Source organism: Borostomias antarcticus (genome assembly GCF_949987555.1).
Source record: "Borostomias antarcticus genome assembly, chromosome: 11".
Taxonomy (NCBI): domain Eukaryota; kingdom Metazoa; phylum Chordata; class Actinopteri; order Stomiiformes; family Stomiidae; genus Borostomias; species Borostomias antarcticus.
Window position 1 is genome coordinate 24,246,636 of NC_140244.1, and position 15,381 is coordinate 24,262,016.

Here is a 15,381-nt window from a genome sequence, read left to right on the forward strand (position 1 = left end):
TATGGGTGTGCGCGTGCGTGTGTGTATGTACATCATGTGAATGTTGGCCTGTCACCTTCGTCTCTCCTGGCAGTTTCTGGCAGCACAGCAATTATATCATAAAGTGTTTGTTAGGTTTAGGACCTGGTTTTAAAGGGTGTAACCCCAGGCCTAAGGAAGAGTGAAGGGTAAAAGGTGAACGAACGCCAAAACCATGACAAACTATTTCAACTGAATGGTGACATGCTGGGTCAATGAGTCCTGTTTGGGGTTGCTGTGGCGATGTACAGTGACATCGAGACATTCTATTTGGCTCTCCATCATGTAAGAAATACAGTAGGATAATCATAGAGGAGTCTAAAAAAAACATCAGGGTAGGATTCCGCACAGTTGAACTGGATTCCACACAGCTGAATGTGTGCTTCCAAGATACATAATAAGTGAGTAAGTGAATGAAAAAGTAAAAGGTGATTTGAAGGGAAGCAGAAATGAAGGAGATGAAGGCATTCATTACCAGAGAATGTGCTGTCAAGAATTCCTTGCTGTGGAATGTTCTTATATTCTTTGTTTACTCAGTAGTAAGTAATAGTGTTCTCTATATAGATTCATATTTTCCTGCTGTCGTAAAACATTACAGAAAAGTTGAAACATCACACAAATACACAGACATTTAACACAACAAGAGGGCATTCACTACATGTATTTCTTTTTTAAAAACCAATAGGCAAAGTAACCCATCCCACCCAGCGAGCCCATTAAGAAAGAGGCCCCGAAGAAAGATGGCGGCTTCTTTTTTACCATCCGGAATGCGTTGGGTAGAACTGCCGAGAGCAGAGTAGTGTGGATGTCGCCCAGGACCTTGCGGAAAGCGTAGCGTTTTTGCACACGCACAAAAAACGACTGGAGGTTAGGTCGGCTTCCATCCTCCCAGTACTTCTTAGAGAGTCCCAGGAACTTGAGCCTGTGCAACGTGGCTCCTAGGCAGATATCGGCTAGTGTAAATTCAGGTCCACAAAGCCATAACTCACACTTCTGACCTGCTGGCAGGAAAAAGAGAACAGATAGACTGTAGCAGCATAAACCAAACAAAATATTAGTTGAACAATATCGTTAAAGTGATGTGTTGATCATTGATGATCTTTTACATAACAATATATAACGAGGAACACATTTACAGTCGGCCTACATTAATTTTGTACACTGACCTTGATATTCCAGTTTCCTTTTCTCCAGTTCAGCTTCTACCTGGTCTAGAACCATGGCTAGCTCTCCTAGAATCTTCTTCAGGTAGTTCACATTGTCATGGTCCAAGATTTTTGCCTGTGAACACAACAATCAACATGTCACTACAAAGCCCATATCCATCTGTCATCATAAAACAAAAAATGAAGACCTAGCGTCGAAACATGTTGGTTCCCTGTTAAACTATGAACTAGCCCTGTATTAAAGGCTTTTTATTTGGAATGAAGAGTTGCCTTGGATTTTATTACAAACCCTTAGAAGATGTAGGGTTGTTTGATTACTGTAGTTTTCCAGAGGCTGGCAAAATCAAATCCTTAAAATGAGAGTGTTGTTTTGTCCGAGCTGGCCCTGACCATGGGAGGCTCACGTTGATACATTGTGGGTCAATACAAGTCTATGCCAGATCCTGGCACAAGCACTTGAGATAATTTAGTGATACTGTATCCCTAGTAGCCTACATCGGAATGACAAATCGGCAATAAAATCCATGTTTGAGTCGCATTGCTTGGTAATAACTAACACAATATTGCATGATGCTTGCCTCAGTGTTCTGTAAGAAAGCAGTCTGCATTTTGGGAAATCATTTACCAGACCTGACGCAAACAGATCTATCTATCTATCTATCTATCTATCTATCTATCTATCTATCTATCTATCTATCTATCTATCTATCTATCTATCTATCTATCTATCTATCTATCTATCTATCTATCTATCTATCTATCTATCTATCTATCTATCTATCTATCTATCTATCTATCTATCTATCTATCTATCTACATATGGGCAGAGGTCTGTGATCTGAGTGCCCTTCTAGATCCAAATCAGATTTTTGGGGATGCTTAATGAGACACTATTGATTTAATAAATGCCTTTTTTACGATTTCAAGCCACATTTCATGTGGGTATAAAATACCTCTGTCGCACCATGCTCTGGACATTTAAACAGGACTATCTCACCATGAGTTTCTTCTGCTTGGAGAGGTATGGCTCTGTGAGCTGAGGCTCCTCGTGGTCCAGCTTCATCAGCTCAGAGGCAGCATTTGCCAGGTGTCCTGAAGACAGACAGACAGACAGACAGACTGTTGGTATGTACTTTAGTAGACAGACAGACAGACAGGCAGACAGACTGTTGGTATGTACTTTAGTAGACAGACAGACAGACAGGCAGACAGACTGTTGGTATGTACTTTAGTAGACAGACAGACAGACAGACAGACAGACAGACAGACAGACAGACAGACAGACAGACTGTTGGTATGTACTTTAGTAGACAGACAGACAGACAGACAGACAGACAGACAGACAGACTGTTGGTATGTATTTTAGTAGACAGACAGACAGACAGACAGACAGACAGACAGACAGGCAGACAGACAGACAGACAGACAGACATACTATTAGTATGTACTACACAGACTTCTCATATGTATATGATGCGATAAGGAACTACTTTGATACATTCACTTCACAAACCCTGCAGATTTAACCTATAGCTAGTATACATATATGAAGAAACTACAAAAATCCTACATTACTTTTACATTGCACCTTTAAGGACTTTTCCGAAGTAGCATACTGGTAATATACTGCACCCAGGAGCGCAAGCACATACTTCAGTAACTTACACACTCCTCGTAGTCTCAAAACCTCTCTGTGAACAGGACAACCAGAGCCATACAGAGGGCATTCAATGTGGGCTCTGACTGAGTGGGTGGCATATATTCCTGTTTGGTAGGAATTTTACACAGAGAGGGAGGTGAGAGGTACATTAGGGAACATTAATGGCTCAAATCAAACATAAACATAATCGCTGAACCGCTCCCAATAAATAAGCTGTCAGGCTTATTTAACCGGTATTACCCAGGACAGGGTCGAATTTATACCACTGCAGGGACTTGGCTGGACCAGCCCCTCCCTTTAGATTTAGAGGTGAAGTCCATTACATGATAGAAGGGCTCTGCAGTTCAGATTCTACAATCCTAACATACACTGCTGGGCTGGAGAATTGAGAGAACATTGCATAGCTGCAATGCACTATGATAATACGTTTAATCTTCAACAAGGAGGTCAATTTAGATATAATTACTGTAGGTGGCGTGTTGAGAGGCACAAGGACGGCAAACTAAAATTAGATTAGCATATCTCTGCTGTATACATGGCCAATAAAACGAATCTTGAATCTGCTGCTTTTGTGTATGAATCCCCATGTGGAATCGGTGCAAGGGCATGCCCCAAGACAGTGAATTCTGACTTCACTTACTACGTATTTCAGCAGTGGCGTACTTTGGGATCATGGAGTCGGCGGTGAGTTCGGGGTGGAGGATGCATCCGTGCGTGTAGGCGTCCATGGGCAGCCCGTCCAGTAGCTGCCGGTACTGCTGCACGCGCTCATGGAGAGGAGAACCCGCCTCTGGTATTAGCTGGGCCACTGGTTCTGGAGACAGAGACCCATGTGTGCACACACACATACACACACACACACACACAAACACACACACACACACGCAATAATACTGTTATAAACGACCACACACGGACCATGCTCCCAACCTCAGCCATCATCACATAGACGTATTAGAGTGCTGCTATGAAATGAACCACACATTATTGAATCCCACACTAACAGCCATAACAAAAACGTACAGCTCAGCCATCCCAGTACCAGTCCACTGGTTCATCCTAGTACCAGTCCACTGGTTCATCCTAGTACCAGTCCACTGGTTCATCCCAGTACCAGTCCACTGGTTCATCATTGTACCAGTCCACTGGTTCATCCCAGTACCAGTCCACTGGTTCGTCACAGTACCAGTCCACTGGTTCATCATTGTACCAGTCCACTGGTTCGTCACAGTACCAGTCCACTGGTTCGTCACAGTACCAGTCCACTGGTTCATCCCAGTACCAGTCCACTGGTTCGTCACAGTACCAGTCCACTGGTTCGTCACAGTACCAGTCCACTGGTTCGTCACAGTACCAGTCCACTGGTTCATCCCAGTACCAGTCCATTGGTTGCATATTATCAATGCCTGACATCTGCCTAGGAATGCTTGGAATTTTGAATAAAGAACCCTTAACCATGACCAGCCTCTGAATAAAGAACCCTTAACCATGACCAGCCTCTGAATAAAGAACCCTCAACCATGACCAGCCTCTGAATAAAGAACCCTCAACCATGACCAGCCTCTGAATAAAGAACCCTCAACCATGACCAGCCTCTGAATAAAGAACCCTCAAACATGACCAGCCTCTGAATAAAGAACCCTCAATCATGACCAGCCTCTGAATAAAGAACCCTCAACCATGACCAGCCTCTGAATAAAGAACCCTCAAACATGACCAGCCTCTGAATAAAGAACCCTCAACCATGACCAGCCTCTGAATAAAGAACCCTCAACCATGACCAGCCTCTGAATAAAGAACCCTCAACCATGACCAGCCTCTGAATAAAGAACCCTCAATCATGACCAGCCTCTGAATAAAGAACCCTCAACGATGACCAGCCTCTGAATAAAGAACCCTCAACGATGACCAGCCTCTGAATAAAGAACCCTCAACCATGACCAGCCTCTGAATAAAGAACCCTCAACCATGACCAGCCTCTGAATAAAGAACCCTTAACCATGACCAGCCTCTGAATAAAGAACCCTCAAACATGACCAGCCTCTGAATAAAGAACCCTTAACCATGACCAGCCTCTGAATAAAGAACCCTCAACCATGACCAGCCTCTGAATAAACAACCCTCAACCATGACCAGACTCTGAATAAAGAACCCTTAACCATGACCAGCCTCTGAATAAAGAACCCTCAACCATGACCAGCCTCTGAATAAAGAACCCTCAACCATGACCAGCCTCTGAATAAAGAACCCTCAACCATGACCAGCCTCTGAATAAAAAACCCTCAACCATGACCAGCCTCTGAATAAAGAACCCTCAAACATGACCAGCCTCTGAGTAAGGAACCCTCAAACATGACCAGACTCTGAATAAGGAACCCTCAACCATGACCAGACTCTGAATAAGGAACCCTCAACCATGACCAGACTCTGAGTAAGGAACCCTCAATCATGACCAGCCTCTGAATAAGGAACCCTCAAACATGACCAGACTCTGAATAAGGAACCCTCAACCATGACCAGACTCTGAATAAGGAACCCTCAATCATGACCAGACTCTGAATAAAGAACCCTCAATCATGACCAGACTCTGAATAAAGAACCCTCAACCATGACCAGTAGGGATGGGTATCGGGAACCAGCATTTTTTGGTACCGGTACGTCATTGGGTCAGTACCGAAATATCAAGCTCATGGACAAACGGTGCTGCTATCGGTATTTAATGTGCTCATTTCATAAATCCATGGAGCCGCGTTCGTTTCATAAATAAGTCAACGCAGCTGGCATCCGTCCCCTAATCACAACGAAGCTGCTGGTGACAGGCGATGATGTTGCATTGTTATTGTCTCTCGAGGAAGTAGGCATAGTGGAGGACAGGGCAAAACGGAACTTCACCAAATCTACCGACGGTGCTGTGAGTCAGTGCAGCGTGTTTGACTGCTTTAGCGAAGCGGCTAATGCTAACACTGAAAGAAGCAGATGAGCCAGGCTAAAGATACAGGTAACACTTATTATTGTTATTATAATTAAGTCTGTACAGTGTTTCCCCTATTATTGCCTTGGAGGGGCAAAGTGGTGGAGTAGTATCGATAAGAGTATCGATAAGTATCAGTATCAATAAGCAATATCGGTATCAATACCGTAATCGATAAAATCCTAACGATACCCATCCCTAATGACCCGACTCTGAATAAAGAACATTCAACCATGACCAGACTCAGAGAATCTCAGTGAAAAACATGACTGAGATTCACTGATTCCGAATTTAAACATGTCCAGAAATGCATGAATTCTAGACTTGGCTTGAGAGAGCAGTGATGTTCCAGGCTGTCGTTGAGGTTTGCTGAGTGTGGAGCTGCTCCTGGCGTTGTTCCAGGGAGCTGACTGATCTCTCCCAGCCCGCGCCCTGGGGCCTGACCTGGGCCAACCCTGGAGGAAGGGCTACAGCAGGGACCTGAGCATCCTGCAGCATCCTGCAGCCCCACCTACACACACCACCAGCAAAACACCAACCAATCCCACATCATCTCAGAGAGCAGAGTAGAGGACTATACCCTGAGGTTCTTCTGTCTGGCCATCAAAAGCTACAGGATGTGATTCTGGGAGAGGCTCTCGTAGGGGTTTCTGGCAGTATGTTTTAACCTCTTCTCTGGGTTCTCTGCTGCTACCGACCCACCCCGGCCCACACTGCCAGGATTCATTGGAAATGAAACTCAGACAGAAACCATATCTGTAATCCTGGAGGCTGAGTGACACGACATCCTGTTCGGGGAGTGAGTGAGCGTGGAGCCTTCATGGATATAACACAGTGGATATAAAACAGGACTACTCATGCACATGTAGATTTTATACAACCCCTATATAACTCCCTCTGAAAATCATATTTTCTTCCAAATTGGACAAAAATAAAAGTTGATTTTCTGCCTGGGATGGGGGAGTGTCTCGAGCAGCCATTGGACCTTTGTCCCCTTCCCAGACAGACAGACAGCAGTCAGTGGTTGGCCAGAGCATAGTTTATCAAGCTTATCTGTGAGGGAACAGAGTGTCTTTTATCTGGGCGGTGCTCTATGCCCCTCCCTCCTCAAATGACACACACACTGCTGCTGCCAGTGATCACAGAAGACACACGATCCACAGATCACAAAACATGGGCCACAGAATCCACATTCAGTTATACTGTCCCAGTATACCGTAGCGACCTGAGCACTCTGTCAGTCCCGCATGCCCCCCAGCAGAGAGAGAACTCTGTCAGTCCCGCATGCCCCCCAGCAGAGAGAGAACTCTGTCAGTCCCTCATGCCCCCCAGCAGAGAGAGAACTCTGTCAGTCCCTCATGCCCCCCAGCAGAGAGAGAACTCTGTCAGTCCCTGGCTTTTAGGAGCCAGGGGGGGGGGGCTGGTCATGCTGGGGTCTCACTGGGGCCCCCCCCCCACGCCACCCCCCAGCTCCTAAAAGCCAGGGACTGACAGAGTTCCCTCTCTGCTGGGGGGCATGAGGGACTGACAGAGTTCTCTCTCTGCTGGGGGGCATGAGGGACTGTCAGAGTTCTCTCTCTGCTGGGGGGCATGAGGGACTGACAGAGTTCTCTCTCTGCTGGGGGGCATGAGGGACTGACAGAGTTCTCTCTCTGCTGGGGGGCATGATGGACTGACAGAGTGCTCTCTCTCTTCCGGTGTGCCCCCCTGCAGGCTGACGCTAGGAGGTATCTCACAAGTGTGGTGGTCTGTCCTTGTATGCTTCCTCATAGTTTGTTTGTTCTGTTTAACAAAACCGCAAATGTGATGATTTCCATTTCTGCCTCCGACCCAGTTTTTCGGCTGTATTACAATACTGACCCAAAATACCTCAACCTATACTGTTTACTGCATGGTGATTGTTGTTTCAACTCTCACTCACGCCATATAAATAATATCTCAGTAGTTCAAGAGGTAGCACTGTAATTTTGGCGAACTATCTCTTTAGTTAAGTTGTCTATAAAGGATTCAGAGAAGCGACCTCAGTCAGCACCCTGAGAGGTGAATGGTAAATGGTAAATGGACTGCACTTATATAGCGCTTTTCCACCTTAGTGGCACTCAAAGCGCTTTACAATGGCCCCTCATTCACCCATTCACACATACATTCAAACACCAATGGCGGTAGCTGCCATGCAAGGTGCCAACCTGCTCATTGGGAGCAATTTGGGGTTAGGTGTCTTGCTCAAGGACACTTCGGACAGTCGGAGCTGGGATTCGAACCACTGACCCTTCGATCATTGAACGACCCGCTCTACCAACTGAGCTACAGCCGAAGAGCTCTGTTGCCTTTGAAGCACTGACCCCAACCCTAGCGTACCTCCTACGAAGTTAGTCTCCAGGTACTCGATGATCTGGTTGTAGTCGCTGACGATGGTGTCTCCGTGGATGAAGACGGGCACCTCCTCGCCCAGGTTGAGCCTCATGAACCAGGGCTCCTTGTGCTCGGTCAGGGGCAGGCTCACGTCCCTCTCCTCACACAGCAGACCCTTCTCGTTGATGACCAGACGCACCTGGCCACACAGGGACACACACACACGCGCGGTGAGGGTCATGAAACACACATACACACACGTCAACCAACACACTGCATGATGACAACAGAACACTAACAATGTTGTGGTAAACAGGTTGAAGAATGACATTTCCTAGCCTGTTATGCCACTCAAAGTCATTTCCTAGCCTGTTATGCCACTCAAAGTCATTTCCTAGCCTGTTATGCCACTCAAAGTCATTTCCTAGCCTGTTATGCCACTCAAAGTCATTTCCTAGCCTGTTATGCCCCTCAAAGTCATTTCCTAGCCTGTTATGCCCCTCAAAGTCATTTCCTAGCCTGTTATGCCCCTCAAAGTTATTTCCTAGCCTGTTATGCCCCTGTGAATAGTCTTCTTCCACAGGACAGTGTGGAGGTGTAGACAGTACAGGTGTGCACTGTAGGAAGCAGGGTGGAGACCATGCAGAGATCATGATCATACTGTGTGACCATTGGTTTAGATCTCACCTTCACTTCCTCTTAGAAAACAATGGGCTGTTTTACTACGATTATGAACCTAAAATGCGCATGTGTGGCTGTCAGGTTCCATTAACAATGGAGTTTAAAAAGACACATCAAGGTCCTTGGTGGGCTATTAGGTTGACAGAAATAAGATTAATGGATGTCAGTGACACTGAATGTGCAGAGGTACTGTATCCATGGGGAGAAGAGAGGAGAGGAGGGAGATGGGGCTTGTTTAACATGAGCAAATTTTAATGAAATAGAGCGAAAAGCAGTACTCGTAATGATTTAGCTATTGTAGCCTAAGCAGGGTCATTACAGAGCAGTACAGTAACTGCTTTGTAAAGCAGGTGGGACCTAACTCATCTGAAATGGTATAATTTTTTTCCAACCAACTGTGGCCCTTTGAAGCACCAAAACAAAGTATGATAAATGTGATCACCATTTATTAAAATCTACTGTAAGAAACCAACTGAGATCAAAACTTTACTTGGCATTTTCAATGTGGCCGAACCTACTGTAACTATGTTGAATGCTGCTGTACTGTACATGAAAACCCTGCAAATACATTATCATTATAATCCTGATTATAATGTTGACTATCCCAAATAACAGCCCCTGAACCAAGCATGCTTAACATCTGCCGTTATTACAGAGTGTTCAGATCTAGCATTGCTGTCTAGACACTCATCCCAGCAAACACACAACGTCAGGGAGGAGTTCAGATCATGTCTTAATAACGTCCTTCGGTCCAGAACCCCATTTGTACGTCTGCTGGACCCCTCAATATTCAAACGTCTGGCTTGAACCCCTCTAAGACGTCTGTGGACGTGCAGAACGGGTTCAATATCTGAACGTCTAAAAAAAACGTTCATTCTGGCTCCTAATTGGATGTCTTTGGACGTCCGAAAAAGACGAAAAAGACATCTAAAAGACGTATTTTAGACGTGTTTTTTCTCAGTGGGATAAACACCCTGGAACAGGCCCTGAGCCTGGCTTCACATCTGTACATCTAACACAACAGAGATATCCAGGCATCTGCTGGACAGACCAAGGTGCAGATCTCTAACCCGCAGCCCTGGGAAGGATAGTGGTCTATTGATCTTTGCGTGACTTCCAATCGCGTTGTAATTCTAACGCTCTGTCTACATCATCTGCTCTAGGGGGCACATTTCATCACTCATGTCAGCCCGGCCGGGACTCGAGGGGAACTGCTTTGCAGACCACCATGAAAACACAGCAAATAAAGATATGCTTGTCTATTGAACATGTCTGCCTCTCTGCTTAAGATACTGTACAGTCTTGACCAAAGGCATTATCTGAATAACATACAAATACAGTATGAATTGAAAACGGGGACATAGAGACATACATACACAAGTTCAAAATAATAACACAAAATAATAATAATATACGTCTTCCAGTGTGTATAGACATAATACCTATTTGCATGACGTAGTGATCTCATCCCACAGAGCAGTCAAAACATGAAATGTCAAGTAAAAGACCTTGGTTTTTTGGCTTGCATTCAACAGATGACCTGATGTACATACCGGATACTGGATACAGTACACTGTACTGTGTTTTGTTTTGTCATACTGTAAGTTAAAAGTATATGTAAAATTATATAGTTAAAAGTTCCAGTGCTGTTAAACTGAATGCTGAAACAAACACACAAACATCAAACATTTCAAAGGCCAAAGGCAGTTCTGAAACTGCACAAATTAGATACAGAGACAATTTCCAACACTTTCAGGTTCTAAGACGGAAAGAAAGGCATCATATGAAGTCAGACGGTAACCTAATACAGTTCACAGTATTTCATCTCAATACAGGATTCAAAGGCAGAGCAACAATCCTGCTATGTCATCTTCTTTGTAACACACAATACATTGTCCTACAGATGTAAATAACATGAGTACCAAACAACTCTAGACTCTCTGTACTCACTATTTCATTGTGAAGGGCTGTTAACACCATTCCACAACTGTATGTGAAGACATCAAACTGCTGTAAACCGTTGTATCAATGTGAGCCCATGACAACGAGCCAAGGGTTGGCTCCTCCTCTTAGTGACAACAGCACAGATCAGCAGCTCCGAGAGCAACTGAGAGTGGCTCCTAGCTCAGAGAGAGTGACTCCTAGCTCAGTGAGAGTGACTCCTAGCTCAGAGAGAGTGGTTCCTAGCTCAGTGAGAGTGGCTCCTAGCTCAGAGAGAGTGGCTCCTAGCTCAGTGAGAGTGGCTCCTAGCTCAGAGAGAATGACTCCTAGCTCAGTGAGAATGGCTCCTAGCTCAGAGAGAGTAGCTCCTAGCTCAGTGAGAGTGGCTCCTAGCTCAGAGAGAGTGGCTCCTAGCTCAGAGAGAGTGGCTCCTAGCTCAGTGAGAGGGACTCATAGCTCAGTGAGAGGGACTCATAGCTCAGAGAGAGTGGCTCCTAGCTCAGAGAGAGTGGCTCCTAGCTCAGTATGAGTGGCTCCTAGCTCAGAGAGAGTGGCTCCTAGCTCAGTGAGAGGGACTCATAGCTCAGTGAGAGTGACTCCTAACTCAGTGAGAGTGGCTCCTAGCTCAGTGAGAGTGACTCATAGCTCAGTATGAGTGGCTCCTAGCTCAGTGAGAATGGCTCCTAGCTCAGTGAGAGTGACTCATAGCTCAGTATGAGTGGCTCCTAGCTCAGTGAGAATGGCTCCTAGCTCAGTGAGAGGGACTCATAGCTCAGTGAGAGGGACTCATAGCTCAGTGAGAGGGACTCATAGCTCAGTGAGAGGGACTCCTAGCTCAGTGAGAATGGCTCCTAGCTCAGTGAGAGGGACTCCTAGCTCAGTGAGAGGGACTCATAGCTCAGTGAGAGTGACTCCTAGCTCAGTGAGAGTGACTCATAGCTCAGTGAGAGGGACTCCTAGCTCAGTGAGAGGGACTCATAGCTCAGTGAGAGGGACTCATAGCTCAGTGAGAGGGACTCATAGCTCAGTGAGAGGGACTCCTAGCTCAGTGAGAGTGACTCCTAACTCAGCGAGAGTGGCTCCTAGCTCAGTGAGAGTGACTCATAGCTCAGTATGAGTGGCTCCTAGCCACTAGCTGATGGCTGACAGACAAGTTAAGTTCCCTAGATCTTTGCCTCATGGGAAATGTAGTAAAGCTTTAATAACTACAAAGATGCTACTGCTACCACACAGGGACACACATAATGTATCATCTTCATTTGACTTTTTACATGAAATAATACATGTAAAGTGTAATGTAAGTACTCAACTATATCATTTTACACCTGGCACATAGTCTCTACTCTACTGTAGTCTCTACTGTAGTCTCTACTCTAGTTACCCGACTACAGTATGTGCATGTAACAACAGAAATACACATAGGCCTAATGTGATCATCATTCATCTTCTTATAGATTCAGTGATAAGGCTTCCCAACATTAAATAACAGGTTTAATGACCATGCACATATGGGGGATAGATGACGTGAAATCAAATGAATTGGATTCAGCATCATTTATGAATGAAACAGAAACCTGGTTAGAAGCTTTGTAACATATACAGAGTGACAATCAGGCACTGTAGAAGGCAGTTAACTCATGGAGCACTGTTGATCAAAACATGATGTGTCGGCAGAAGCCAACATGAAGAACATAATCTTTAAGGCAAAGGTGTGTGGCTCATGCATCCGAAAAAAAACATGGGCCTGAATACCTACTATGAGAAGAAGAGGACTGTGGGTCATTTTGAGACAAAACATCACACCAATATGTAGAAATAAAGCCACAGATATAGGAGGAAATCTCGGTTGGTTTGGTTTGCACAGAGATACATCATTTCAATCAATTATTTAGTGTCATGTGTCAGACTCAGACCACATCGAGGTGGACCGAGGGAATAAAGGTCCATACGTGAACAACAGGCAACATCTTATGAACGAAAATATCCCCCAAGCTGATTCATACATGATATAAGAGCCAATATTGGTAATAAAACCACCTATGTTTGAACCAATGTCGAGGGAATGTCTCACACATGCGGCAGCGGTTTCATAATGTCTTAGGTGAAACAGACCTTTGGTGTTTCCGTTCACTATCTGGCATAAACATAACAATCACGTTGGAATATTATTTGGTCATAACAGAGCCCCATGGCAGCTGGACACCTCCATTTTCGTGCTCATGTGTCTTACCTTTTGAGAACTGAATGACTGCGTCCAATGGTACAGCACGAGCCTGTCTTTAGAGAATTTAGGCTTGGATTCTGCAGCTGGTTCCTCGTTTTCCTCCCCGTCTGTGATTTTATCGTCTTCGTCCATAGCTGATATGGGCCACCAACTACAGTTGGTTGGGGTAACATTGTTGGAAGACGCCATGACAGAGGGTTTGTGCGTGTGAGAGAGGACCGGGGAGGGATAGAGAGATGGAGGGAGGGACCGAGAGTGAGAGAGAAAGAGAGAGAGAGAGCGCAAAGAATTTCAGCACCACGGACGGAGCATAATCGATTCAACGCGACAGCATCAGTTTTGGACAGCTCCGGTGCTGAATTCAATGTCGGTCGAAGTAACGGGTGCGTGCGTTGGCATAAAAAAATATCATTGCTTAATCTACACAAAGATAACCCTTTGCTTAAGCAAGGGATACACTCGCAATGAAATAAATGTCTAGCCTATTACCATCTATACGCACAAACATGCGCCGTACGTGGAAGCCCTTCCATGAGTGATGGGAGGGTGCATTTCACAGGAAGGTCAAAGAGCTCTCTGTGGGGACAGAAAAACATACAGCCTGCAGGTTTTGCTTTTTAATGATTTTAAAAGAATTTGTTCATTTAATAATAATAGTTTCCAAAAGGACGATGTGGTAATGGATAGCCTATGGATTTCGGCTATTAAAATTGCGGAATAGGGCTCACATAATATGCACCTAAATATGCTACCTAAACCTGATCGATTTTATGCGACACTGTGCTCATTTCACATGAACAGCATAGCATAAGCGTCTGTTTGATTGCGGATAGTGTGTCAGAGCACCAGCAAAACATTGCAATGAGTGCTTCTTACCACTAGAGGGTGCAACCTTATAACAGCGTAAACAACAATATGATTGTATACCTACTCCAGTTGGTCGAGAAATCACTCGACCGTGGAACGATGAAATTATACTAACACTAGGCTATCATTCGTTCCTCACTTGTTCCTCAATAACAACTAGGCCTATAGTACTCCGCAGTCTGTAAACCATCATTATCTACTGTACAGTCATGGATTAAGAAATACATCAAGTTATTTTAGATTATGAATATCATTTTGACATCATTTACCAAAATAAGAAGAAAGACAAGTTCTTTTCAACAATGCTTTATCATGAACTCTTATCAACTTTTGCTTATGCTTACTTAGGCTACTTGCGCTTTTTCAACATTGTAGGCCTAGACCTCCAAAATACCAAAATATGCGTAGGTAAGACAAGTTATTTACGCCTTTTCAACAACAGCCCTCCAAAACAATAAAGCCTCATCAACAAGCCTACCAAAATATGCATAGCGCATGAAGTTATTCACGCTTTTTCAACAATGTAGGCCTAGCCCTCCGAAATACTAAAATATGCATGATGAATATGAGCATGAGCATGTAGGCTATAAGGAGCTTTGAAGATTGTCCTATACCCACATTCACATCCATTAATTGCTCAATAATGAGGCGTTTCTCATGTAGATGGCTTATTTTCGCATAGGCCAACTGATCCAGTTATTTTCACCATTCATGGCCTGTGATTATGGCCTATGATGAACTTGGTGAATTCGCCTCATGCTCATTCGCCTCAGCACACACTACTTGCAAAGACTAACTAACTAGGCTATAGCTTTGCACACTAATTCATAGTTTTACTATGAACAAGAATGTAAAGTTAAATAACTTCAGTAGATCTCAGTCGTCTACATTAAAAATATCCCACCTGTGTTAAAGTAGGCTATAGCCTATAGGTAAGGTATAATAGTAACTAGGCTACTATTCACTTATTATTCGTTCCTCAATAACGACTAGTCCACAGCCTGTTCTGTAGTAACCCATCATTATCTACTACAGTCATGGATTCATAGTTAATTAGTAACTACTCATTAACTAATCATTGGTTCCTCATTAGTTAACCAGTAACTATCATATTTGTGTACCTTATTGTAAAGTGTCAAAATGACATTCATATGTCTTCTGATTTAGAGTCCATTACAGTGTCGACTTGATGTGAATAAAGCATTGTTTGGTAATTTATGTCAAAATGGCATTCATAGGCTAAGTCTTGTCTTCTGATTATAGAGTCCATTAAATTCGCCTCGCTGCTACACAGCTCTCTCATCAATGGCTGTCTCATCGTAGCCATTTCACATCTCACTCATTGTGTGTCGCTGTGGTGGGGTACCTCGAACTTTTGGGGGCACTCGACATGCAATAAAGAGTCACAGACCTAATTCATTCCAAGCCCCTGCAGTATTTCTGTACACAAATAATAATAGGAAGCACCAGTAACAGAGTAGGGCCTAACTATTTTCCCCTA

The 15,381-nt window shown here is 44.4% G+C and overlaps 1 protein-coding gene across 1 annotated transcript; it reads right to left on the reverse strand.

Moving 5' to 3' along the window:
* Positions 1-672: 672 nt before the first annotated feature.
* Positions 673-13,202, reverse strand: gdap1l1 (ganglioside induced differentiation associated protein 1-like 1; the record flags this gene model as incomplete). The annotated part of the gene is made up of 6 exons (XM_084446317.1): positions 673-1,019; positions 1,179-1,299; positions 2,182-2,276; positions 3,485-3,658; positions 8,174-8,366; positions 13,020-13,202. The coding sequence occupies 6 exons, from the start codon at positions 13,200-13,202 to the stop codon at positions 673-675; spliced, it is 1,113 nt and encodes a 370-aa protein (XP_084302443.1).
* Between the last annotated feature and the right edge of the window lie 2,179 nt (positions 13,203-15,381).